The 25,489-nt window shown below is 40.9% G+C and overlaps 1 pseudogene and 1 gene segment (V, D, J or C); one reads left to right on the forward strand and one right to left on the reverse strand.

The window, feature by feature from the left end:
- Nucleotides 1-25,489, reverse strand: part of LOC120555118 — a 95,011-nt pseudogene that overhangs the window by 59,705 nt on the left and 9,817 nt on the right.
- LOC120555119 overlaps nt 1-25,489 on the forward strand; it is an 85,549-nt gene that overhangs the window by 48,151 nt on the left and 11,909 nt on the right. The window contains 1 exon segment of the V gene segment in view: nt 18,412-18,428. Coding sequence covers nt 18,412-18,428 — 17 coding nt within the window.

The raw sequence follows: 25,489 nt of genomic DNA on the forward strand, positions 1-25,489 counted from the left end.
GAATGACTGCCGTCATGTGTTCCTTTCTTAAATGAACATATACAGTATCAATGAAATCCTGAGAGAGTTTTTCTCTGTAGCATTTCCATGAGATGATTCTTTTAGAAAGAAGTGATGAGATGATGTAATGCAGGTCCCATCTGCTCGGTGCAGCCTGACAGGGTTTAGCTGTGGTGTCCTACAGCAGGTATGGAGCTGCTGGGAAAGGATGAAAGTCAAACTCTGGTCAGCACCACTGTTACTGCTCTCCTTGACAAAGTCAATGTGAGAGAAAGTCAACAGATTCTTTGGGTTTTTCTCCCAACAATAATGGTCACCACTGTCATCTAATGTGTCTGATCTAAAGCAGGTAACAGGTAGATGGGAATGACCTGCTGTGCTGTGCACTTTGATACAGAAGTGGTTTTAGATCTTGTGGTAATCTGATCTCCTCAGTGCATAACTTCATATCACATTAACGGTTTTAAAATATATAAATCACTTTTGTGTTTTTTCATAAGAGTCTTAAGAGTCCACCACTGTTTATTTCATTAGCGATATAATTTGACACACGTTCTTCTCATCATATTCTGTTCAAAGTTCCCAAAACAAATACTGTCTTCTCTCTGTCGTCATTCCAGTCTGCTGCAGCCAAAGACTGGAACTATCTGCAAAAAACACTAAAGCTGAAAACTTGTATCTTCATGTCAGCTTTTAACAACTCTGTTATGGACCTTCTCTCTGATACATGCGGCTGTTTTGGGAACCACAAGCATTCCCTCCCCATTATCTGTCTGCTGTTTCCTGTTGCCCCATGCTGATTGGTGTTGTCTTGCTGCTGCTGTTTAGCTCTGCATGTTGAATTAGTGCTTGTGTTTGTTGCTCGTGTTCTGTCCTCGTTTGACACCATGCTTGTGTGCTAGACTGTATGTCATTTCTGTTCTGCTTGCTGTGATTGGGTGGAAGTAGTGGAGGTGTTGGAAATGTTTGGATGTTTGTTGTCATCTTTTTAATTGATAATTTGATAATGGAATTGACATTTCTGTATTAGCCCTTACACCCTCCCTTAAGAGGCTTTGCCTTTTGCAAAGCTGCCATTGTAAATGTATATGTGTTTTAAATGACTTCCTGTATAAATACAGGATGAAAAAAATTATAATTAAAAAACTCAGACAGGTCTGTGTCCAGAATGAAACTAATAATGAAACACATTGTTTTGGTAACTCTAATGGGACAGTTTTTACAAACTCTTGGTAATTTATTGTATTTGTGTGTGTGTGTGTGTGTGTGTGTGTGTGTGTGTGTGTGTGTGTGTGTGCTCAGTGAAGTGTATCAGTCTCTGCAGTATCTTCCAGCTGCAGCAGTCAGTTCAGTTTCTGTTCAGTCTGACTGAGGGAGGTTTTTGTACGACGCTTTTTCACTGTGTGAACACATACTGACTGGTAACATGAAAACTCTGACAGTAGTAAACTGCTGCATCTTCAGTCTGGACTCCACTGATGGTCAGAGTGAAGTCAGAGTTTGATCCACTGCCTGCAAAACGATCTGGAATCCCTGATTGTCGAGTGGTAGCATGCGTGAAATGAGCAGTTTAGGAGTTTCTGCGTCATCTCTGTTGGTGCCCAGCCCAAATGGTGGACGTTGCCTCCAAAATAAACAGCCTGACTGGTCCTACAGCTGAGGAGGCGGAGCCCTCCCAGAGCAGAGCTCACTGCTCCAGGCTGAGTCACTGTGACCTGGCCTCTGGACTCTGAGGATACAGAGACAAAAACATAAAGCAGCGTCCACGGTTTAGTCGGCTTCATTTCAGAGGGGACGGATGTTGATAGAGGAGAGGAGTTTGATTCTCTGGACTTTACCTGTGAAGCAGCAGCAGAGGAGAGTCCAGATGAGGACGGAGATCAAAGTCATGTTTTTGATGAGGAGGATTTCTGTGTCTTCTGTTGTCATGAAGGACAGCTGTCAGTCATCCAGTGTTCAACTCTCAGGACTATAAACTCTCCCAGAGCACTGGAGCATGGTGCTGCTGATGCAAAGTGGCTCTCTATGGAAATGCTCTGACTGACTCCAACAGGGACTTGGATTACTCTGATGATGCTGTTCATCAATGGATCAATCACTTTATCAGAGTATTGATTAGGAATGTGTTCACTGCTCATTTGAATGAGTCTTTGATTTGAGTTTGATGCACAAAAAGTCTTCCAGAATATTTTGTGAATTCTGTCTAATTCACTACCACACAAATGAACATCCCTCTGGGACAAATTTAAACACAATTATTATCATTCATCATGATCTACAATAAACATGTTTATGATTTTTGTTTGGGAGAATTCATTGTAAAAATTTTCTTTATAAAGAACTTGTTTCTTTAAGTTTCACTGAAGGAGAAAATAATAGTTTGTAGATATTTAACAAGTCACAATGAAAATGTGAATTTTTTTACAGATTGTGTATCATTTTTAAACTCTTGAACCAGTTCTAACATCTAATGTGTAAACTGGGAATGTGTTTTGGTGAGTTTGTTTGTGTCAAAGTCAGAGCCGTGTCTCTCTACAGTGAGGGAAGGTTTTGTGCGCGGCTCAATGACTTTGTATCACTGTGGTACACGTTCGGTGGAGGAACCAGACTGAATGTTAACTGTAAGTACATTTGACTCCTTTCATCACTCACATTTTATGTTTTATGTTATACTTGGACATCATAATTCTAAAGCCTACTATATTTTGTCAGATTTTTTTAAATATAATATATTTGCATCAATTCTTTAAGGCTTCAGCGTCGTTAAACCGACAAAAAACCACTCCGATGAATAATCTTGTTGCACTAAAACTTTCTAAAGTCTTATCAGTTCGTTGTAGAAAACTACTCAGCATTAGTCTGTGTGAAGAAAATATTTGTGAAATTTAGTTTTTATAATCTGTTTCCAAGAACTCTGCCGATAATCTTTGGATTAGTGTTTGATGTGAATAAGTATTACTCCATCTATCTCCCAGAATAATGATTTTGAAGCTATTCGACATATTTTTGTGAAAGATTTATGAGTTTGAAAAAGTAATTCAGTAGATAGAATATTCATTTAGATGTTTTCAGTAATGAAGGCTGACTGTTCAGTGATGATTCCTGCTAACATGAACAGAACAAAGAAATATCATTAATGAGGTTTTCGTTAGGACAAGAAATGTGTAAGAAAGTTAAAACAGTAAAAGCCTCACAATCTCCATCTTATGTGGATTATTTTGACATTATTAAACTCTGAAAGTTTAGTAAAAAAACAAAGTTTTAACTTTTTATCTTTAGATACTGAAACCTATCTTGTTGTCACGGTTCAGCAGTGATGCCTGTCTGTTGCCATGGTTACTGAGGTCGAGAGGGGAAACATTTTAAGACCAGTTTGATCCAATCTGAGGAAGAGCAGCAGAACTAGTAGCCTCCTCTGCTGCAGCCAACAGGCTAGAGTTTAGTTGACCTCATATCAACTTTATTAATTTCTCTCTCTCTCTGCGAGTGGGTCGGCCGCCGCCCCCCCCGCGCGGTGCTGCCCCCTCCAAGGAGGAGCTGCTGAAGGGAAGGCCACGCTCATGTGCCTGGCCAACAAGGGCTTCCCCTCAGACTGGAGTCTGGCCTGGAAGGTGGACGGCAGCAGCAGCAGCAGCTGGGAGGAGAGCAGGAGCCCCGGGGTGCTGGGGAAGGACGGCAAGTACAGCTGGAGCAGCACCCTGAGGCTCCCCAAAGACCAGTGGGAGAAGGTGGGCTCTGTGACCTGTGAGGCCACCCAGGGCTCCCAGGCTCCGCTCTCCAGAGACACTGAGGAGAGACCAGTGTTCCCCAGTCCTGACCTGACTCACTGGGACTCTGCTACTGGTTTCACTCTGATACTGGTCTCAGTCTGCTCTCTGCTACTCTCTCTCTCTCTCTCGCTCTCTCTCTCTCTCTAACTCTTTCTCTCTTTCAGCATGTCGCTTGCTCTGATTTTAAATACAATGTTAACTCCCGCTAGCTGCATATACCATTATAGTTACTATAGTATGCAGCAGTATTTCCTGATATTTTCCTGTTATATAGACAAGTGAAGCCGTCAGCTGTGTTCCTTCCACTGAAACAATCTGAAACTCATATGACGGTATTAAGGATATAAATCCTAGAGAGTTTTTCTCTGTAGCATTTCCATGAGATGATTCTTTTAGAAAGAAGTGATGAGATGATGTAATGCAGGTCCCATCTGCTCGGTGCAGCCTGACAGGGTTTAGCTGTGGTGTCCTACAGCAGGTATGGAGCTGCTGGGAAAGGATGAAAGTCAAACTCTGGTCAGCACCACTGTTACTGCTCTCCTTGACAAAGTCAATGTGAGAGAAAGTCAACAGATTCTTTGGTTTTTCTCCCAACAATAATGGTCACCACTGTCATCTAATGTGTCTGATCTAAAGCAGGTAACAGGTAGATGGGAATGACCTGCTGTGCTGTGCACTTTGATACAGAAGTGGTTTTAGATCTTGTGGTAATCTGATCTCCTCAGTGCATAAGTTCATATCACATTAACGGTTTGAAAATATATAAATCACTTTGTGTGTTTTTTTCATAAGAGTCTTAAGAGTCCACCACTGTTTGTTTCATTGGCGATATAAGTTGAACAACGCTTCTTCTCATCATATTCTGTTCAAAGTTCCCAAAACAAATCCTGTCTTCTCTCTGTCGTCATTACAGTCTGCTGCAGCCAAAGACTGGAACTATCTGCAAAAACCACTAAAGCTGAAAACTTGTATCTTCATGTCAGCTTTTAACAACTCTGTTATGGACCTTCTCTCTGATACATGCGGCTGTTTTGGGAACCACAAGCATTCCCTCCCCATTATCTGTCTGCTGGTTCCTGTTGCCCCATGCTGATTGGTGTTGTCTTGCTGCTGCTGTTTAGCTCTGCATGTTGAATTAGTGCTTGTGTTTGTTGTTCGTGTTCTGTCCTCGTTTGACACCATGCTTGTGTGCTAGACTGTATGTCATTTCTGTTCTGCTTGCTGTGATTGGGTGGAAGTAGTGGAGGTGTTGGAAATGTTTGGATGTTTGCTGTCATCTTTTTAACTGAATTGACAATGGAATTGACATTTCTCTATTAGCCCTTACACCCTCCCTTAAGAGGCTTTGCTTTTGCAATGCTGCCATTATAAATATATATGCGTTTTTAAATGACTTGCCGGATAAATACAGGATGAAATAAAAAAAACTGTAAACGGGCAGGTCTGTGTCCAAATGAAACTAATAATGAAACACGTTTTGGTGACTGTAATGGGGACTGTTTTTACAAACTCTTGGTAATTTATTGTATTTGTGTGTGTGTGTGTGTGTGTGTGTGTGTGTGTGTGTGTGTGTGTGTGTGTGTGGTGTGTTTGTCCTCAGTGAAGTGTATCAGTCTCCTGCAGTAGCTTCCAGCTGCAGCAGTCCGTTCAGTTTCTGTTCAGTCTGACTGAGGGAGGTTTTGTACGACGCTTTTCACTGTGTGAACACATACTGACTGTTGATTTAATGGAACACTCTGACAGTAGTAAAACGCTGCATCTTCAGTCTGGACTCCACTGATGGTCAGAGTGAAGTCAGAGTTTGATCCACTGCCTGTAAAACGATCTGGAATCCCTGATTGTCGAGTGGTAGCATAGTAAATGAGCAGTTTAGGAGTTTCTCCATCTCTCTGTTGGTACCAGGCTAACCTTGTAGCTAGAATAAATACTCTGACTGAACTCTACAGCTGATGGAGACGGAGCCTCCCAGAGCAGAGCTCACTGCTCTAGGCTGAGTCACTGTGACCTGGCCTCTGGACTCTGAGGATACAGAGACAAAAACATAAAGCAGCGTCACGGTTTAGTCGGCTTCATTTCAGAGGGACGGATGTTGATAGAGGAGAGGGAGTTTGATTCTCTGGACTTTACCTGTGAAGCAGCAGCAGAGGAGAGTCCAGATGAGGACGGAGATCAAAGTCATGTTTTTGATGAGGAGGATTTCTGTGTCTTCTGTTGTCATGAAGGACAGCTGTCAGTCATCCAGTGTTCAACTCTCAGGACTATAAACTCTCCCAGAGCACTGGAGCATGGTGCTGCTGATGCAAAGTGGCTCTCTATGGAAATGCTCTGACTGACCCAACAGGGACAGGGGGGTTTCCTCTTCAGTGCTGAGAACACTGACTTTATTAATTATTCATGATATAATGCATAAAGAAATTGAGAAATTGGATGGGTTTACATTGGCAATTTGGGTGAAGTTGATTCTGTTGAATTACTAAAACTATTAAACTGCATAGTCTTCATCACACAGCCAATGTGCATTTGTGTTCTCATTTGAGATCCATACACACAATCACTGATGTGAAATGTAGAAATCAAAATGCAAAACGACAGATTCTACCAACAAGGATCTTTTCACTTGTTTCATTGATGTAAATCTTTTTTCAGGGTTGACAGAGAATGAGACCCCTGTTTACAGTACACCACTGGTCAAAAGTTTTAGAACACCCCAATTTTTTGTTTTTATTGAAATTTTAGCAGTTCAAGTCCAATGAATAGCTTGAAATGGTACAAAGGTAAGTGGTGAACTGCCTGAGGTTAAAAAAAAGTAAGGTTACCCAAAACTGAAAAAATAATGTACATTTCAATATTTTCACAAAAAGGCCTTTTCAGTGAACAAGAAATGGTGGGTTAACAATGTAAAGCTGCTCTGCAGCAATGGAGGTTGATCAAGCTTTGAAAGTTGGTGCTACCAATTCCCACAGGTGTTCACACTTGTCTGGATTACTTACAACCCCCTCTGTTTGTATAAAAGTATTGTTGGAACACACTGTGGTACCGCAACCTCGTGAGCATTATTTGAACAGTATTTTACTGCACAGTGAAGTTGTGTGTTGCTATAGAAATGGCAGGAAAAAGGCAATTAACAATGGAAGAGAGACAGACCATCATAACACTTACAGTAAGAATGTTGGTCTTTCCTACAGAGACATTTTGAAGAAAGTCAAGGTGTCAGTGAGTACAGTATTCTTCACCATCAAAAGGCACTTAGAAACTGGGGGAAACTCTGACAGGAAGAGGTCTGGCAGACCCAAAGCCACAACAGAATCAGAAGACAAGTTTCTGAGAGTCAACAGCTTGGTGATAGGCGGCTCACAGGACAACAGCTTCAAGCACAGCTTAATAGTGGTCGTAATAAGCAAGTCTCAGTTTCAACTGTAAAGAGAAGACATCGAGCTGCAGGTTTGATAGGTCGAGTTGCAGCAAGAAAGCAATTGCTAACTTCCGGTGACGACATGGTTATGCTTGCAGCACCGTAAGTTAGCTCCGCTGGACAAAATTAAAGATAAGAGTGACAACTACAATATTTTGACGCTGAAACGTAATAGATAGATTTATGAAACATGAGTTCCTCCGCTGGTCAAAGGAGACAGGAAAAACCAGACCCCTCACGGGGAAAAGATGATAATAAGCCGAATCAACCGAGCCCAACTAGCAAAACAAAGGCTAGTAGCAACACGTGTCAGTCAGACTCAACGATACTGGAGGAGTTAAAAAAACTCCGAAAAGAAAACCAAGACGGACACAACCACACTCAACTGGCCCTTAGCCGGGTGGAACAAACTATTTCGGACATAAAGGACCAGCTGGCGGAACACAAAGAAAGAATGGGAGGACTGGAGGAGAGAGTCGGTGCGGCCGAGGATGCGGAGATGCGACATCGCAGGGCGCTGAGGTACCTGCTACACCGGGATATCGACCTATCGGCAAAATGTGATGACTCCAAAACAGACTGAGACGAAACAATATCAGGATCTTTCAAATCCCGGAGGGCAGTGAAGGGAAAGATATGGCTGGATTTGCTAAAGACCTACTTCAGAAGGAGCTTAAACTGCCACCAGACCTGGACATTAAGATTGAAAGGGCACATCGGTCACTGGTGGCCAAACCTAAAGATGCCACAGCTTCACCAAGATCGATTATAGTGAGATTTCTGGATGCTGCGGTGAAGGACACAGTCATAAGGCAGGCATGGAGCCAGGGACCGGTCCTCTTCAGGGTAAGAGGATCTACTTTGACCAGGACTACTCCCGATCTTCAGCAGAAACGGATGAGGGTTCGAGAAGTTATCAAACAGCTTAAAAAGATGGACATACAGGCGAGGTGTCTGTACCCAGCACAATTGAGAGTGAAGCTGAACACCCGGGGAGAAGACCTTCGCATCACTAACGAGTGCCGCGCTGCTGCTGAAGGAGCTGGGAGTCCGCGGCGTGCTGTGGGAGAGGGAGCGCATCGAGGAGGAACTGAAGGATGGATGGAGGAGCCAAGAGAGGAGAAAGAAGGCAGCGTTTTTGTCACCAGCTGATCTCAGGGCCCTCCTTCAGGAGGGAGACTAAAGGAATCTACCACTAAGATGGATAAAAAGTTTGTTTCAACTAAACCAGTGGTAAGGTTATAACGGACCTATAGGAATACCATAAGTGCCATTAACATATATATAAATAACATATTGTTGTCACATCATAAGGTAATGTGTTAGAGAGTCCAGAAGGAGGATATGCTGGAGTACATGAGTGGTATACACTCACCCGGACCTTTTTTACATGTTAGTGTAATATTGGTCACACTTGCACTGTGTTTGCTTTTTCCCACAGAGAGGGTAGGTCACACCTCTCTGCCCCAATACCACCGGGGACCTGGTGCAGCCACAGTTCACCTGCTGCGTCAGGTTGATGAGATGGAAGTTCAGTTCTGTGTTATATACAATGTTTTTTGTTTTCTGTTTTTCCTGACACATGTTACAGGCACTGTTTTGTTAATGATTAGATTATTTTTGACATCCAAGTGTAAACAGGTAGGGAGCAATATTGTAAGAGTACGAAGTCCATGGCTGAGTTGAATTTTATAACTTATAATATAAGGGGAATTAATAATCCGATCAAAAGGAAAAAGATTTTAGGACAATCAAATAGGTTTCACTGCTCTGTTGCTTTAATTCAGGAAACACACCTGTCTGAGACTGAGCACTTGAAGCTAAAGAGAGAGTGGGTGGATCAGGTCTATAGTGCATCATATGGGAGGAAAAAGAAGAGAGGGGTTGCTATACTATTTAATAAATCAGTGTACTACAACAATGAGAAAATCTTTCAAGACGATGAAGGCCGGTATGTTATGGTGATAGGCACAATTGGGGGAATAAAGATAACCATACTTAATGTGTATGCCCCAAATGAAGATTGCCCATACTTTATCAAAAAAGTTGCAACTCTACTAGCAGATAAAAGTGAGGGTATTATACTAGTGGGGGCGATCTAAACTGCACTCTGGATTCAAAATTGGACAGGTTACCTGCAATAAGAAAAACCTCAATCTAAAAATGTTTAAGGGGCTATTAGATATGATGAAGGAACTAGGCCTTGTAGATGTTTGGCGACAGCTCCACCCAAATGAGAGAGATTTCAACTTTTATGTCTCAAGTGCATGGGAGTTATTCGAGGATAGACCTCTTTTGCATATCAAAAACTGAACTATATAGAATTAAAGAAAGTACAATTGAGCCAGTCACTATCTCAGACCATGACCCTGTGACCATGAAAATTAATTTAGGGGTAGACAACCACTTTAGACACTGGAGACTTAATGTCTCACTACTAACCGACATGAACATCAGGCAAGAAATACAAGGAGCTCTAACTGAGTATTTCACTATGAATGACGATGGTAGTGTCTCCCCCTCAGTTGTATGGGATGCCAGTAAGGCCAACGCATGAGAGGAAAGATTATTTCTATAGGGTCTAGAATAAAGAAACAAAGGCTCGCAAAACAACAAGGATTGGAAACTGAAATAAAAAAATTAACAAGGGAACATAAACAATTTGGACAGGAAGATACTCTTAAAAAGTTAAAGGAAATTAGAAAACAACTGGATGAGGCTCTGACATATAAGGCAGAGGGAGCTCTCAGATATACTAATAGAAAATATTATGAATGGGGGAATAAAGCTAGTAGGTTACTGGCTTTTCAACTCAGAAAAAGCCCAATCTAGCCGTGCAGTTCCCAAGATCAGGAACCCTGGAACTAACCAGGTTGAGACCGATCCCACTAAAATATCAGACTCATTTGCTACATATTATAAACAGCTATATAGGGCTGAAGAACTAGAATTTAAGGAAGAGAAAATTACAGAGTTTTTGAGACCCCCTTAAAATCAACAAACTATCAAGTGAGGAAGCAGAACTCTTAATAAAGCCTATCACAGAGAGCGAAATTAGAGAAACCATCACCAAGTTAAAAAACAACAAACGCCCGAAAAGATGGTTTTTCTGGAGAATACTATAAAATCTTTGTGAATGAGCGCTCCCCCCATATTATGTAAATTATATAATTACGTTCTAACATCAGGAGACCCCCCAAATTCATGGTCAGAAGCCATATTAACAGTCATACATAAGAAGGGGAGGACCCCATACAATGCACCAGCTACTCGCCCAATAAGTTTACTTTGTGTAGATTATAAAATCCTGACTTCTATAATGGCTACTAGAATCCAAAAATATATAAAGAAATTAATTCAACCAGATCAAACAGGATTCATACTAGGACGTCAAGGAACAAATAACATAAGGAGAACCCTGAACCTGCCGCGCAATAGCAAGCGCAGGAGACAAAAAAGCGTCGATGCTTCTCAGCTTAGAACGAAGAAGGCATTTGATCGGAGTCGACTGGGTATTTCTGAGGCAGACACTGATGCAAATGGGCTTTGGGAAAGAATTTGTGGCTTGGATCAACCTATTGTATAAGGAGCCCAGCTCCAAAGTTAGAGTTAATGGTCACTGTTCTATTTTTTTCAGGATCGAAAGGGTGTGAGACAAGGGGATTCGCTATCACCCATCTTATTTGCTCTTAGTGTTGAACCTTTGGCAGGGGTGATACGCCAGAATATGCAGATTCAAGGGATAGAGGACGAAGGGGGTCAATCCATAAAATAGCTTTATTCGCGAGATGATATTTTACTTTTTGTTAAAAATCCACTTCTTTCCATCCCTGCGCTTATGAAATGCCTGCAGGAATATGGGTCAGTGTCTGGATACAAAATTAATGAAAATAAATCAGAAGCCATGATGATCTCAGGTACGTGCCTTGCCACACAATTAAATAACAAGGTCTCTTTTCGCTGGTCCAAACAAGGATTTAGGTATTTGGGAATTATTATTACACCCAACCCCCGTTCAATTGTTTGAGGCAAATTACAACAAATTAATTAAACAAATAAAAATGATGTGACACGTTGGGAGGTCCTTCCCCTTTCTTTAATTGGCAGAGCAGAAACCGTAAAATGAACCTACTACCAAGACTTCTTTTTTGTTTCAATCACTTCCTGTAAGAGTACCTGCTTCCACTTTAAACATGTTGGACAAATTAATCTCAACATTTATTTGGCAAAAGAAGAGACCGAGGGTAAGATTAAAAACCCTTCATTTACCCAAAGACAAGGGAGGTCTAGGCTTGCCAAACCTTAAAAATTATTATTGGGCTGCACAGATAAATGCAATAGTGGCATGGATCGGAAATGACCGAGAAGCAATATGGACTCAGATAGAGCAAGACTCTCTTAGGGGGCACGTCCTTATCAGTACTACCATTTATTGATATAAAGTCTGTCAATAAAATCAAAATAAAGAACCAATGGATAAAACACACTTTAAAAGTCTGGACAACAGTGAAAAAAATGCTCAGGGACCGGAGACGATCTCAAGGGCCATGTTGATAGTAGGAAATATAGAATTCCCACCTTCCGTGTGGGATAGCGGGTTTAGAAGGTGGGCCAATAAAGGTCTCTGTACAATTAATCAACTTTTTAAAGAAACAGAATTCAAATCATTCCCTCAACTTCAAGAACAATTTGGCCTCCCATCAAATGATTTGTATAGATACCTCCAGATAAGACATTATATCACAAGCCATAAGGAAAGGGAGCTGCTCAGCAAAACCCAAATGAAATAGAAGAGTACTTTATTAGTGTTCTGGAGAGGCATTTCCCAACAAAAAAACACATATCTAATATATATAAAAGGTTAACAGCTGGCACCTCACAAAGCACAAACTACATCAACGAAAAATGGGAATTAGAATTGAATGTTACAATTGAAGATTCTACATGGATGGACATATGGACAAGTTGTCATAAGGGAATTAGTAGCCAACTGTGGAAAGAATTTGACTGGAAGGTAAAGATCAGATTTTTTAATACTCCCTTTATCTCTTCATTTGTGAAAAACCCCAACGTGGCTTTATGTTGGCGAAAATGTGGAACTATTGGAGACACCACACATATTTTTTGGGACTGTCCATCAATACAAGGATTTTGGGATGATGTTAAAAAGGAAATTGATATTATTTTAGAGATAGATATCACCCCAGAACCAATGTTGTTTTTGCTGGGAGCCATACCTACAGATCTATATAATACAGATCAGCGATATATACTTAGGATTCTTTTATTAGTAGCAAAGAAAATGATTACAGTGAACTGGAGGGATGTAAAATCGCCAACAATAGGTCAATGGGTCCAGAGACTGAAAAATGTATACAGGATGGAGCAAATGACGGCAAGTCTACAGCTGACTATGGACACTTTTGTGCAAAGATGGACTTGTGTTTCAAGGTATCTGAGGGTCTGATGGATGGGATGATATGATACAATACTGTTGGGAAGGGATAGCTATCTAAATTCCTTTTTTTTTTTTGCTTAGCTATTATTTACAGATATCTACCTCTCTGCCTGTTGTTATTGTTGCTGTTACCATTATTATTATTATTGCTATTCTAATTTTATTTAATCTACCTTTTTACTACTTTTTTACGCACTTAGTTCTATTTTGCTTCATATTTACTTATTTATTTTAATTTATTTGTACTCTTATTGTAACTTATTTTGCCTGTCATTTGTTTATTACATTTATATTGCTGTCAGGAAACGTTATGTATAATGATTAAAATGTTTAAATTAAAAATGTTCAAAAAAAAAAAGAAAGCAATTGCTAAGACGTCAGAATAAGAAAAAGAGGCTTGCCTGGGCCAAGAAAAATCGTCAGTGGACTACTGAAGACTGGAAGAAGGTGCTATGGACTGATGAATCAAAATCTGAAATCGTCGGTTCATCACGCAGGTGTTTTGTACGCCGTCGAGTAGGCGAAAGGATGGTTCCTCAGTGTGTCAAACTGTCAAACATGGAGGAGGAAGCGTGATGGTCTGGGGCTGTTTTGCTGGATCCAGGGTCGGTGATTTGTACAGAGTTAAAGGCACCCTGAACCAAAACGGCTACCACAGTATTTTGCAGCGCCATGCAGTACCCTCTGGTATGGGCCTAGTTGGTCAGGGGTTCATCCTACAGCAAGATAATGACCCAAAACATAAGTCCAAGCTATGCCAGAACTACCTTAGCAAAAAAGAACAAGATGGTAAGCTTAAAAACATGGAGTGGCCAGCACAGTCACCAGACTTAAACCCCATTGAGCCTGTTTGGGATGAACTGGACAGAAAAGTGAAAGCAAAGCAACCTACAAGTGCCACGCATTTATGGGAACTTCTGCAACTAAGTTGGGAAGAATATTTGATTTCCATTGTAGAAAGAATGCCATGAGTGTGTTCAGCTGTTATATCTGCCAAAAGGGGCTACTTTGATGAGTCAAAAATGTAGAATACATTTTGGTTTATAAATTGATTGCATGATTTCTTTTTTAACTTAAATTGTTCATTTGTTCTATTCTTTAATTTCAGAGTACAATAAGACATTGAACTGCATGAATTTCAATAAAAACCTGGAAAAATTGGGGTGTTCTAAAACTTTTGACTGGTAGTGTATTTGTTATTGTGGCCTCCATGTTTTCACACACCTGATGCTCTATGCTACAGCCAACAGTTGGTGACAGTCATGCAACAAGTTGTTATGCCAAACGGCAATATAACAGAAGAAGAAGAAGAATAGGCATCCCGACCATGTGAACGCTGGCAGTCGGAAAAACAACATAACCACGGGGGCAGTCCCTGATATTCCCAGGTGGCATGAACGCAGCATCTCTCTGCAGGTGATGGTTAGAGCAACTGGGAACAGCTGAGGATGTTCCAGTAGCAGGAGGTTATTTAAGTCTGGAGGCAGTGCAGCCCTCTCTCTGGCTGACTCTCCACTCTGCTGCAGCTTTGCTCCTCTCCCGTCTGCTTTAGTTCTCTACTCTGCTCCTATCAACCTTTACAACACCCCCACATGTGTATATTGTCCACTCACGCCCATCACACAATACTAACTTCACTGATATCCACATCCCATCATTGAATTACTAAAGTTAACTCTACAAGTCCCTGCTTAAAAGCAGTACACCACCATTAAAAACAATCCACGTTTGGGACAATGATGGCATTGATCCATTAAAAGGATGTTTTTACTGCACTAACTTGGACCTCTTCCATAGCTTGGACTTAGAAGAAGCAACAGACACTATTACTGATTATGTAACATTTTGTAGAGATAACGTGTTAACTCCAACAACATCCAAACAATAAATCTAATATTTCCAAAGAAATTAAAGAATGTGAAGTCCGTAGAAAAATAGCATTTAAAAATGGGGATATTGTGGCCATGAGGAATATCCACAAAAAAAACTCAACAGCAAATTAGGAAAGGGAAGGAGGAAGGAGAAGGAGAAATTTGAAACCCACTGCTCCACTATGAATATGAAAAACAATTTGGGATTCCATGAAATTTATGACAAAACTGGCCCCGGCTAAAAAATGGCTTGGTGTTCTTAATGAGGGGAAAAGCCGATGAATTAAATAACTTTTTGTGCGGATTTTGATTGGCCGAGTTCTAGTAGGATAAAATAGTCTCTAGACTCATTACCTGCACTGAATCACCCAAAAATCACTATTGACCAGCATGTTGTACAGAGTCTTTTCTGACAGGTATGCTGTAAGGATTATAATGAATATTGCCCAGTTGTTTTGAGAAAATCATTATCAACCTATTGAAAACAGATGTCATTTCCTCATTAGATCCTTTTCAGTTTGCATTTAGGGGCAAAAGAGGTCCAGATGACTCAGTCACTGCCATGGTACATTTTATATCTAAACATTTAGAGGACCCTACCTCATATGAACGTGTTTTATTTGTAGATTTCAGTTCAGCATTTAATACGGTACAGCAACACCTATTCATTAAAAAGCTGAATGACCTTAATGTCCATCCCTCATTATTAGGTGGTACCACTGGTTTCTACCGAATGGTAAACAGCAGGTCAGTGTTAATGGTACTCTCTCAGAGTGGAGAACTTGAAGCACCGGAGCCCCCCAGGGTTGAGTCAGTTCACCTGTCCTTTTTACCCTTTACACAGATGAGTATAGAAGCTATAATCCCAACAACTATATCATTACATGTTCTGATGATACTGCCATCTGAGCTTTAATAAAAAAAGGACAGAGATCTATCTAACTACCTTTCAGAGATTCAAAGGTTTGTAAAATGGTGTGATGACAAACTTTTTTTTTTTTCTGAATGTTAAAAAAAACTGAGGAGATGTTGTAAATAGATGTAAGAATGAATTTGTCCCTGCGTCAATAAAGCTTTTAAATAGCAGATAAACTAATGTCTAGGTCAAGAAGGACTGGGAGGATCTCTTTGGTTTTACTACAATTAAATGATTTACTTAAAGGGATTAGTGTTTTAGGAACCTTGCTGTGTTGTTTGTTCAATAACATCTATGTATGTTTTTCACACACATTGTGGAACAAAAAGTTTATCTTATCTTATAGAATACATTATAGTCTTACTGTGTGAGTGTGTGTGTGTTTTTGTGTGTGTGTGTGTGTGTGTGTGTGTGTGTGTGTGTGTGTGTGTGTGTGTGTGTGTGTGTGTGTGTGTCTTCAGTGAAGTGTATCAGTCTCTGCAGTAGCTTCCAGCTGCAGCAGTCAGTTCAGTTTCTGTTCAGTCTGATTGAGGGAGGTTTTTGTACGACGCTTTTTCACTGTGTGAACACACCCCCACTGTGATAACTCTGACAGTAGTAAACTGCTGCATCTTCAGTCTGGACTCCACTGATGGTCAGAGTGAAGTCAGAGTTTGATCCACTGCCTGTAAAACGATCTGGAATCCCTGATTGTCGAGTGCTAGTATAGTAAATGAGCAGTTTAGGAGTTTCTCCATCTCTCTGTTGGTACCACTCTAGATAGTTAATGTGTGTAACAGCCTGACTGGTCCTACAGCTGATGGAGACGGAGCCTCCCAGAGCAGAGCTCACTGCTCCAGGCTGAGTCACTGTGACCTGGCCTCTGGACTCTGAGGATACAGAGACAAAAACATAAAGCAGCGTCACGGTTTAGTCGGCTTCATTTCAGAGGGACGGATGTTGATAGAGGAGAGGAGTTTGATTCTCTGGACTTTACCTGTGAAGCAGCAGCAGAGGAGAGTCCAGATGAGGACGGAGATCAAAGTCATGTTTTTGATGAGGAGGATTTCTGTGTCTTCTGTTGTCATGAAGGACAGCTGTCAGTCATCCAGTGTTCAACTCTCAGGACTATAAACTCTCCCAGAGCACTGGAGCATGGTGCTGCTGATGCAAAGTGGCTCTCTATGGAAATGCTCTGACTGACTCCAACAGGGACTTGGATTACTCTGATGATGCTGTTCATCAATGGATCAATCACTTTATCAGAGTATTGATTAGGATCTGTCAATAACACTTTGACTTCTTGACAAACCTTCCAAAATGTTCGATTTAGGCTTCCCAGGACCAACTGGAACATATACAAGAAGTATTTTATTCCCTATGCCATACAGCCATTGAACACAGAATGACTGCATCAGGGAACCAGGGGCGTCGGACTGGGGGTAAAACCAATACTGATTACCAGGGCCCAAGGGGAGAGAGGATCTTTTCATCTCCTAATTAAATTTCATAATGTGTGTCAGATGAAATGTAAAGTTAGTGTATTGGCTGAATAACTTGGTTAATTGACTGACTATATTTTGTATACAAAAAAAGACTATCTAAGGTCTCACCAACCCCTTGCTAATGCGCCAAATGGTTTAGTCCATCTGCACGCATTTTGTTCAGTTGAGCATCTGGTGGAGCGCAAACTTCTGCTGGTTCTAACTGGTGTTAGCTTCAAAGAAAGTCAAATCATGCTTCCAAAAAAGAAAGGAAAGACAGGAGAAGGAGAGAAAACAGAACGAGGGGAAACAATTGGTAACTGACTTCTTTTCAAGGAAAGGTGAGCACAAACTAGAAAACGAAATCCATGGTGCTAAACTGCTTGAATATCTCCTCGACCGGTAGTGCTAAAAATGGACTGAGACAACCCATATAAAGAGCAGAACATACACTTTCAAATGATAATTTGGTTATACATGTAATCTGAGGTAAAGGCTAAATAAATAAACTACACTAGCAATGCTGCTTGCATACAACACACCATTATTATAGCCTCATTTGAAACATGTTTATTTAAAATGAATAGACTATAATGTCTATAATCAGCAATAATAGGCTAATCAGTGTCATAGGTAGGTTGGTAGTTCATCAGTAGATATATATCATGTCAACATTATAGTTATGTCAGATTTATTAGAAGCAGATCTTAACATTGTGAAACACATGGCCCTCAGTTTCAGAAACCGTCCCACCAGGGAGTGGAGTAGCAACAGACCCCTCATCCTCCTCTTTGGATTTGAGACAAGGGGAGCTTATATCAAAATTAAAGCAAACCATGTTTAGCCATTTTGACTGAAAGGTGTTAAGTAACACTAACATCTTAGTTTTTTATTATATTAGGTTACAATTAGGATAAGAGGTTAATGTCAAACGTATCCTTCATAGAGAAAGATGATAGAGAAGATATGATTGATTTTTTTTGTTTGAGGGGGGTGGTTGAGGAACATGAGGGCCCATCCGGACTGCCAATGCATAGGGCCCAGAATCTTGTGCTACGCCCCTGCAGGGAGCACTTGTTATTTTATAAGATTTGCCTTATTGTATTATTTATAGAACTAATCTGCTGCTACCTGCCCATTTACACTATTGTATATTGTATTCTGTATATTCTGTATGTTTTTAATGGTGTGCTGTGTTATGTGCATTGTATTTACTGTTGCTGTACTTTGGGAGAAGCCAAAGACAAATTCTCACTGAGGTGGAAAATAAAGTTAATCCAATCTAATGTCTTCTGTTTTATTTAAATTAATTGCAAGAGAAGAAATTACATACATTTAACATATACCAAAAACATGCATTAAGGAAATCTGCAGCACTGTTATTGTCAGTTATCTTTTTATCTGACAAGATTTAACAAACAGATTCATTTTGGTGAGTTTGTTTGTGTCAAAGTCAGAGAGCCGTGTCTCTCTACAGTGAGAGGTTTTTGTACGGCGGCTCAATGCCTTTGTATCACTGTGGTGGACTTTTGGTGGAGGAACCAGACTGAATGTTGGAAGTAAGTCCAACTTTTACACTTTCTATTTGAGCTATTTCTTCCTTTACTTTCTACAATCTTACCTTTCCAGATTTGTGAAATATTGATCCATAATTTTTACAGAAATATTTTGCACTAAAAGGCTAATGATTGCAGTTGAAATAGAAAATTCTAAAGTTCATTGTAAGAAAATAAAAAACTGAGGCAGAGGATAAATCATTATTACCAACTTTAATGGTAAAGTAGCATCTTGAGGGCTTGTAGGTTTAGTTCAGTCTGACAAAGTCAGAGAGCCGTGTCTCTCTACAGTGAGAGGTTTTTGTACGGCGGCTCAATGACTTTGTATCACTGTGGTGGACTTTTGGTGGAGGAACCAGACTGAATGTTGGAAGTAAGTTTCTGCACAAAATACTAAAAACTATATTGTAAATATTGTAAAGTAATGTTTTAAATTCTGTTTACAGTTGATAAAATATATATGTATTCATGTTTTTATTTCTCCTCCTTTATCGTGGAGACTAACTCAGAGCAGCTTCACTAAACATTTCTTTACACATTTCTGTCAAACTGAAATTTAAATGACTGAAGTGTAGAAAAGATAAAACTGAAAACCTGTTCTACAAGATTAATTTTACATTTTCCACATCAATGATAACTGTTTAAAGCAAATGAAGATTCAAATATTCAAACAATTGAACAGAGCAAAGATAAAGATCGGTATTTGAAAATGTGCAACAACTCTTTACTGTGTCATGGATTGTTTCAAAGTTTGAAAACTATTTGAACAGTTTGGTAATGATGATCGAAATCCACATGAAGAACATTTGATGTTGTCAGCTCATTTTCTGGATTTGTTTCTATTACACTAAATACTTTAAAGTAATGTATAGTTAGGTTAGTGATGATTTTGATTTGGAGGTTTAAAGATTAGTCCAAAAGTTGACATTTTATTTCCAGTGTATAGTTTGATATATATCAGCTCATTGTGTAGATGATTCTCTCTGTGCTGATTTACATGAGAGGCTTCTTAAAGGGAAGTGAAACAATGTGTGAGTGAGTGACTGGTGGAGCAGAAAAACCATCTGACAGAAACTCCTTAAAGGAGAAAACCAACTCTCACACAGTCAAGGTGTCCAAGTGTCTGCTGGTTGATTGACAGCTGTGTGGTCCCTGTCCTCTAAGCTGATTGGTGTCTCCTAGGTGATGTCCATCCCACCCTGATCGCGCCGCCCCTCCAGTGATGAGCTGCTGCAGGGGAAGGCCAGCGTCATGTGCCTGGCCAACAAGGGCTTCCCCTCAGACTGGAGTCTGGCCTGGAAGGTGGAGCGGCGCCGCAGCAGCAGCTGGGAGGAGAGCAGGAGCCCGCGGGTGCTGGGGAAGGACGGGAAATACAGCTGGAGCAGCACCCTGAGGCTCCCTAAAGACCAGTGGGAGAAGGTGGGCTCTGTGACCTGTGAGGCCACCCAGGGCTCTCAGACTCGCTCTCAGAGACACTGAGGGAGAGACCAGTGTTCCCAGTCCTGACCTGACCTGACTCACTGGGACTCTGCTACTGGTTTCACTCTGATACTGGTCTCAGTCTGAATTTTTTTTTCTCTCTCTCTCTTTTCTCTCTGCACCCTCTCTCTCTCTCTCTCTTTCTCACTCCCTCTCTCTCTCTCTCTCTCTCTCTCTTTCTCTTTTTTTTTCTCCTCTCTCTCTGTTTATCTCTTTCCCTCACTCACTGTCTAATTACATGTTTCATTGATAAAGTGTGTTGCATGTTTCAATTTTGATTTTAACACAATAAAGTACTTTTCATCAAATCAGTTGTTTCCTTGTGTGCTATTGTAAAGAAAACAGATATGTCTGTCTTAACAGTTCCATAAATCTAGAAATGTTAAACTCAACTGAGTTTAATGTAAAACTGCCTGCAATTTCTCGAGAAAGAAACTATAAGGTAATATAATAGCATGTTTAATATATTTTGAAAAAACAAAACTAATCAGAGAATCATTAGTGTGACCCAGACAAGATAGAAGTAAATCCATCATTTATTCCAAATTCTTTAAAGCTTATGTGACTCAGAAACTGCTTTATTGGAGTAATTTTAAATTTGTTTTTGTAGCAAAGCTGATTATTTCAATAATTTTAGGAAATTCAGATATATTATGCATCTCATAAATGAAGTGTTTACTATATTGAATTTTTTTTAGATGTGTCTATAGAGTTTAATGAATCTGGGTAAACTGCAGAGCCTGAGAAGAAATAATTGCACTTGATTTATAAATTAGGATATCATCAGCATATCATATTATAAAAAAATTTTTACCAGCTGTGTGATCTCAAAATATCACATTATATATGCATTTCACTATCAACAAGAGTTCATTAAAACATTTCATGTCTAAAGGGGGGTTGGAAAATAAACTGACTTAAATATGAATTAAATAAATTTCGAATTGTACTTAAACACTGAAATAGAAATAAATATTTGATTCCACACCTAAACAAACTGGTGTTAGCTTTATTAACTTTTCTTCTTTTCAGATGTCGTTTGATCTGATTTTAAATACAATGTTAACTACACCTTTTCAACAAGATTACCATTATAGCTTACTATAGTATGAGCAGTATTTCCTGACATTTTCCTGTTATATAGACTAGTGAAGTCAGTTCCAGACTGAGTCCCACTGAAACAATCTGAAACTCCAGACTGACAGGATTGAGGATTATAAATCAAGAGTTTTTCTCTGTAGCATTTCCATGAGATGATTCTTTTAGTGATGAGATGATGTAATGCAGGTCCCATCTGCTCGGTGCAGCCTGACAGGGTTTAGCTGTGGTGTCCTACAGCAGGTATGGAGCTGCTGGGAAAGGATGAAAGTCAAACTCTGGTCAGCACCACTGTTACTGCTCTCCTTGACAAAGTCAATGTGAGAGAAAGTCAACAGATTCTTTGGGTTTTTCTCCCAACAATAATGGTCACCACTGTCATCTAATGTGTCTGATCTAAAGCAGGTAACAGGTAGATGGGAATGACCTGCAGTGCTGTGCACTTTGATACAGAAGTGGTTTTAGATCTTGTGGTAATCTGATCTCCTCAGTGCATAACTTCATATCACATTAACTGTTTCAATAGGAACTATTTTTGGCATTTATGTTTCTAGTAAAACTTTGTTCATGACAATGTGAAAAGAGTCTTAAGAGTCCACCACTGTTTGTTTCATTAGCGATATAAGTTGACACACGTTCTTCTCATCATATTCTGTTCAAAGTTCCCAAAACAAATACTGTCTTCTCTCTGTCGTCATTACAGTCTGCTGCAGCCAAAGACTGGAACTATCTGCAAAAAACCACTAAAGCTGAAAACTTGTATCTTCATGTCAGCTTTTAACAACTCTGTTATGGACCTTCTCTCTGATACATGCGGCTGTTTTGGGAACCACAAGCATTCCCTCCCCATTATCTGTCTGCTGGTTCCTGTTGCCCCATGCTGATTGGTGTTGTCTTGCTGCTGCTGTTTAGCTCTGCATGTTGAATTAGTGCTTGTGTTTGTTGCTCGTGTTCTGTCCTCGTTTGACACCATGCTTGTGTGCTAGACTGTATGTCATTTCTGTTCTGCTTGCTGTGATTGGGTGGAAGTAGTGGAGGTGTTGGAAATGTTTGGATGTTTGCTGTCATCTTTTTAACTGACAATTTGACATTTTCTCTTTTAGCCCTTACACCCTCCCTTAAGAGGCCCTTTGCCTGTAAAGCTGCCATTGTAAATATATATATATATGTTTTAAAATGACTTGCCTGGGTAAATACAGGAGGAAAAAAATAATAATTAAAAAACTCAGACAGGTCTGTGTCCACAATGAAACTAATAATGAAACACGTTGTTTTCGTAACTGTAATCGGACTATTTTTACAAACTCTTGTAAAAATCTTAGTTTCAATTGGCCTATCCATAATTTACTTATCTTGTTTGTTTGTTTGTTTGTTTGTTTGTTTGTTTTTTCTTTCTTTCTTTCTTTTGGTTTGTAAAGCATCTTTGAGTTCCATGTAAAGCGCTATATAAAACTTATGTATTATTATTATTATTATTAATATATTATTATTAATTTATTTGTGTGTGTGTGTGTGTGTGTGTGTGTGTGTGTGTGTCCTCAGTGAAGTGTATCAGTCTCTGCAGTAGCTTCCAGCTGCAGCAGTCAGTTCAGTTTCTGTTCAGTCTGACTGAGGGAGGTTTTTGTGCGACACTTTTCACTGTGTGAACACACGCTGACTGTTGATTTCATGATAACTCTGAAAGTAGTAAACTGCTGCATCTTCAGTCTGGACTCCACTGATGGTCAGAGTGAAGTCAGAGTTTGATCCACTGCCTGTAAAACGATCTGGAATCCCTGATTGTCGATTGCTAAGCAGTAAATGAGCAGTTTAGGAGTTTCTCCATCTCTCTGTTGGTACCAGTGTAGATAGTTCCCATTATAAACCTTCTGACTGGTCCTACAGCTGATGGAGACGGAGCCTCACTGCTCCAGGCTGAGTCACTGTGACCTGGCCTCTGGACTCTGAGGATACAGAGACAAAACATAAAAGCAGCGTCACGGTTTAGTCGGCTTCATTTCAGAGGGACGGATGTTGATAGAGGAGAGGAGTTTGATTCTCTGGACTTTACCTGTGAAGCAGCAGCAGAGGAGAGTCCAGATGAGGACGGAGATCAAAGTCATGTTTTTGATGAGGAGGATTTCTGTGTCTTCTGTTGTCATGAAGGACAGCTGTCAGTCATCCAGTGTTCAACTCTCAGGACTATAAACTCTCCCAGAGCACTGGAGCATGGTGCTGCTGATGCAAAGTGGCTCTCTATGGAAATGCTCTGACTGACTCCAACAGGGACAGGGGGTTTCAGTACAATACTTACTGTGGAAACATGTAAAAGAAAGGTTAAGGCCAGAAACGTTTGACATTGACTAACATTCCAACACTTTTAAGGGTGTGCAGGTTTAAATGCATTTAGTTATTTTACATTAAAATGTTATCAGTGCTTTGTAAAGAGAGTAAAGCCACTTTTCAGCTGGGATGACGAGTCATGGTAAAAAATTGTTTTGAGAAGGATGGAAATTCTTCTATTTTTAAATCTCAGCCATACATATATAAACAGAAAGGATTCGATTTCTCCATCATGCATTTATACATGATGTCGGGTCCAGTGTCGGGTCGCGGGGGGAGCAGCTCCAGCAGGGGACCCCAAACTTCCCTTTCCTGAGCCACATTAACCAGCTCCGACTGGGGGATCCCGAGGCGTTCCCAGGCCAGGTTGGAGATATAATCCCTCCACCTAGTCCTGGGTCTTCCCCGAGGCCTCCTCCCAGCTGGACGTGCCTGGAACACCTCCCTAGGGAGGCTTCCAGGGGGCATCCTTACCAGATGCCCGAACCACCTCAACTGGCTCCTTTCGACGCAAAGGAGCAGTGGCTCTACTCCGAGGTCCTCACGGATGACTGAGCTTCTCACCCTATCTCTAAGGGAGACGCCAGCCCCCCTCCTGAGGAAACCCATCTCGGCCGCTTGTACCCTGGATCTCGTTCTTTCGGTCATGACCCAGCCTTCATGACCATGGGTGAGGGTAGGAACGAAAACTGACCGGTAGATCGAGAGCTTTGCCTTCAGGCTCAACTCTCTTTTCGTCACAACGGTACGATAGATGGAATGTAATACCGCCCCCGCTGCGCTGATTCTCTGACCAATTTCCCGCTCCATTGTCCCCTCACTCGCGAACAAGACCCCAAGGTATTTAAACTCCTTCACTTGGGGTAAGGACTCATTCCCTACCCGGAGAAGGCATTCCATCGGTTTCCTGCTGAGAACCATGGCCTCCGATTTAGAGGTGCTGGTCCTCATCCCAACCGCTTCACATTCGGCTGCGAACCGATCCAGTGAGTGCTGAAGGTCACAGGCCGATGATGCCATCAGGACCACATCATCTGCTAAGAGCAGCGATGAGATCCCCAACCCACCGAACTGAGACCCCTCCCCACCCCGACTACGCCTTGATATCCTGTCCATAAATATTACAAACAGGATTGGTGACAAAGCGCAGCCCTGGCGGAGGCCAACCCTCACCTGAAACGAGACCGATTTACTGTTGAGAACCCGGACACAGCTCTCGCTTTGGTCATACAGAGATTGGATGACCCTGAGAAGAGACCCCTCACCCCATACTCCCACGCACCTCCCACAGTATCTCCTGGGGACCCGGTCATAAGCCTTCTCCAGATCCACAAAACACATGTAGACCAGTTGGGCATACTCCCAGGCTCCCTCTAAGATCCTTGCGGGAGTGAAGATCTGATCCGTTGTTCCACGACCAGGACAGAATCCACATTGTTCCTCTTCAACCCGAAGTTTGAGAAAAATGGTGCAATTGTAATAATAGTTTTGTAAGTTTAGAAACATTAGTTTAGTGGATTCCAACAAGGGTGAAATATCAAGTCAGTCAGTAAAGGTTTAAAATACAAGAAAAAAGAGATATAGATATGTAGATATATATACACACATATGAATGACAAATCAACAACAGACCCAGATTTTACAAAGTAATTCACAGAGGGAGAGAAGCCCAGATCATCCTCCACTCTGTTACACTAAAAACATTCAGTTCACTTCAAGTTTATTCATAGTATCAAATCATAACAGAGTTATTTCGAGACACTTTACAGATAGAGTAGGTCTAGACCACACTCTATAATTTATAAAGTCCCAACAATTCTAGTAATTCCCACAGGAGCGACAGTGGCGAGGAAAAACTCCCTTTTAGGAAGAAACCTGGAACAGACCCAGACTCTTGGTAGGCGGTGTCTGACGGTGCCGGTTGGGGGTGTGATGAACAGAGGCAATAATAATCACAATAAAGATAATGGAACAGTGACTAAAAAATGTTAGTCGTAGTAGTTCATGTCATAGCAGGGCACTGCAGGGCATTACAGTATGTAGCGTGGCCCAGCAGACCAGAGCTGGACGTAGCAGGACACTGCAGGGCACCGCAGAGCGTAGCAGGGTGTAGTGAAGCAGGACCACGGCAACAGCCGCAACCA

This window comes from Perca fluviatilis, unplaced genomic scaffold (genome assembly GCF_010015445.1).
Source record: "Perca fluviatilis unplaced genomic scaffold, GENO_Pfluv_1.0 PFLUV_unplaced_scaf_2, whole genome shotgun sequence".
In the NCBI taxonomy this organism is placed as follows: domain Eukaryota; kingdom Metazoa; phylum Chordata; class Actinopteri; order Perciformes; family Percidae; genus Perca; species Perca fluviatilis.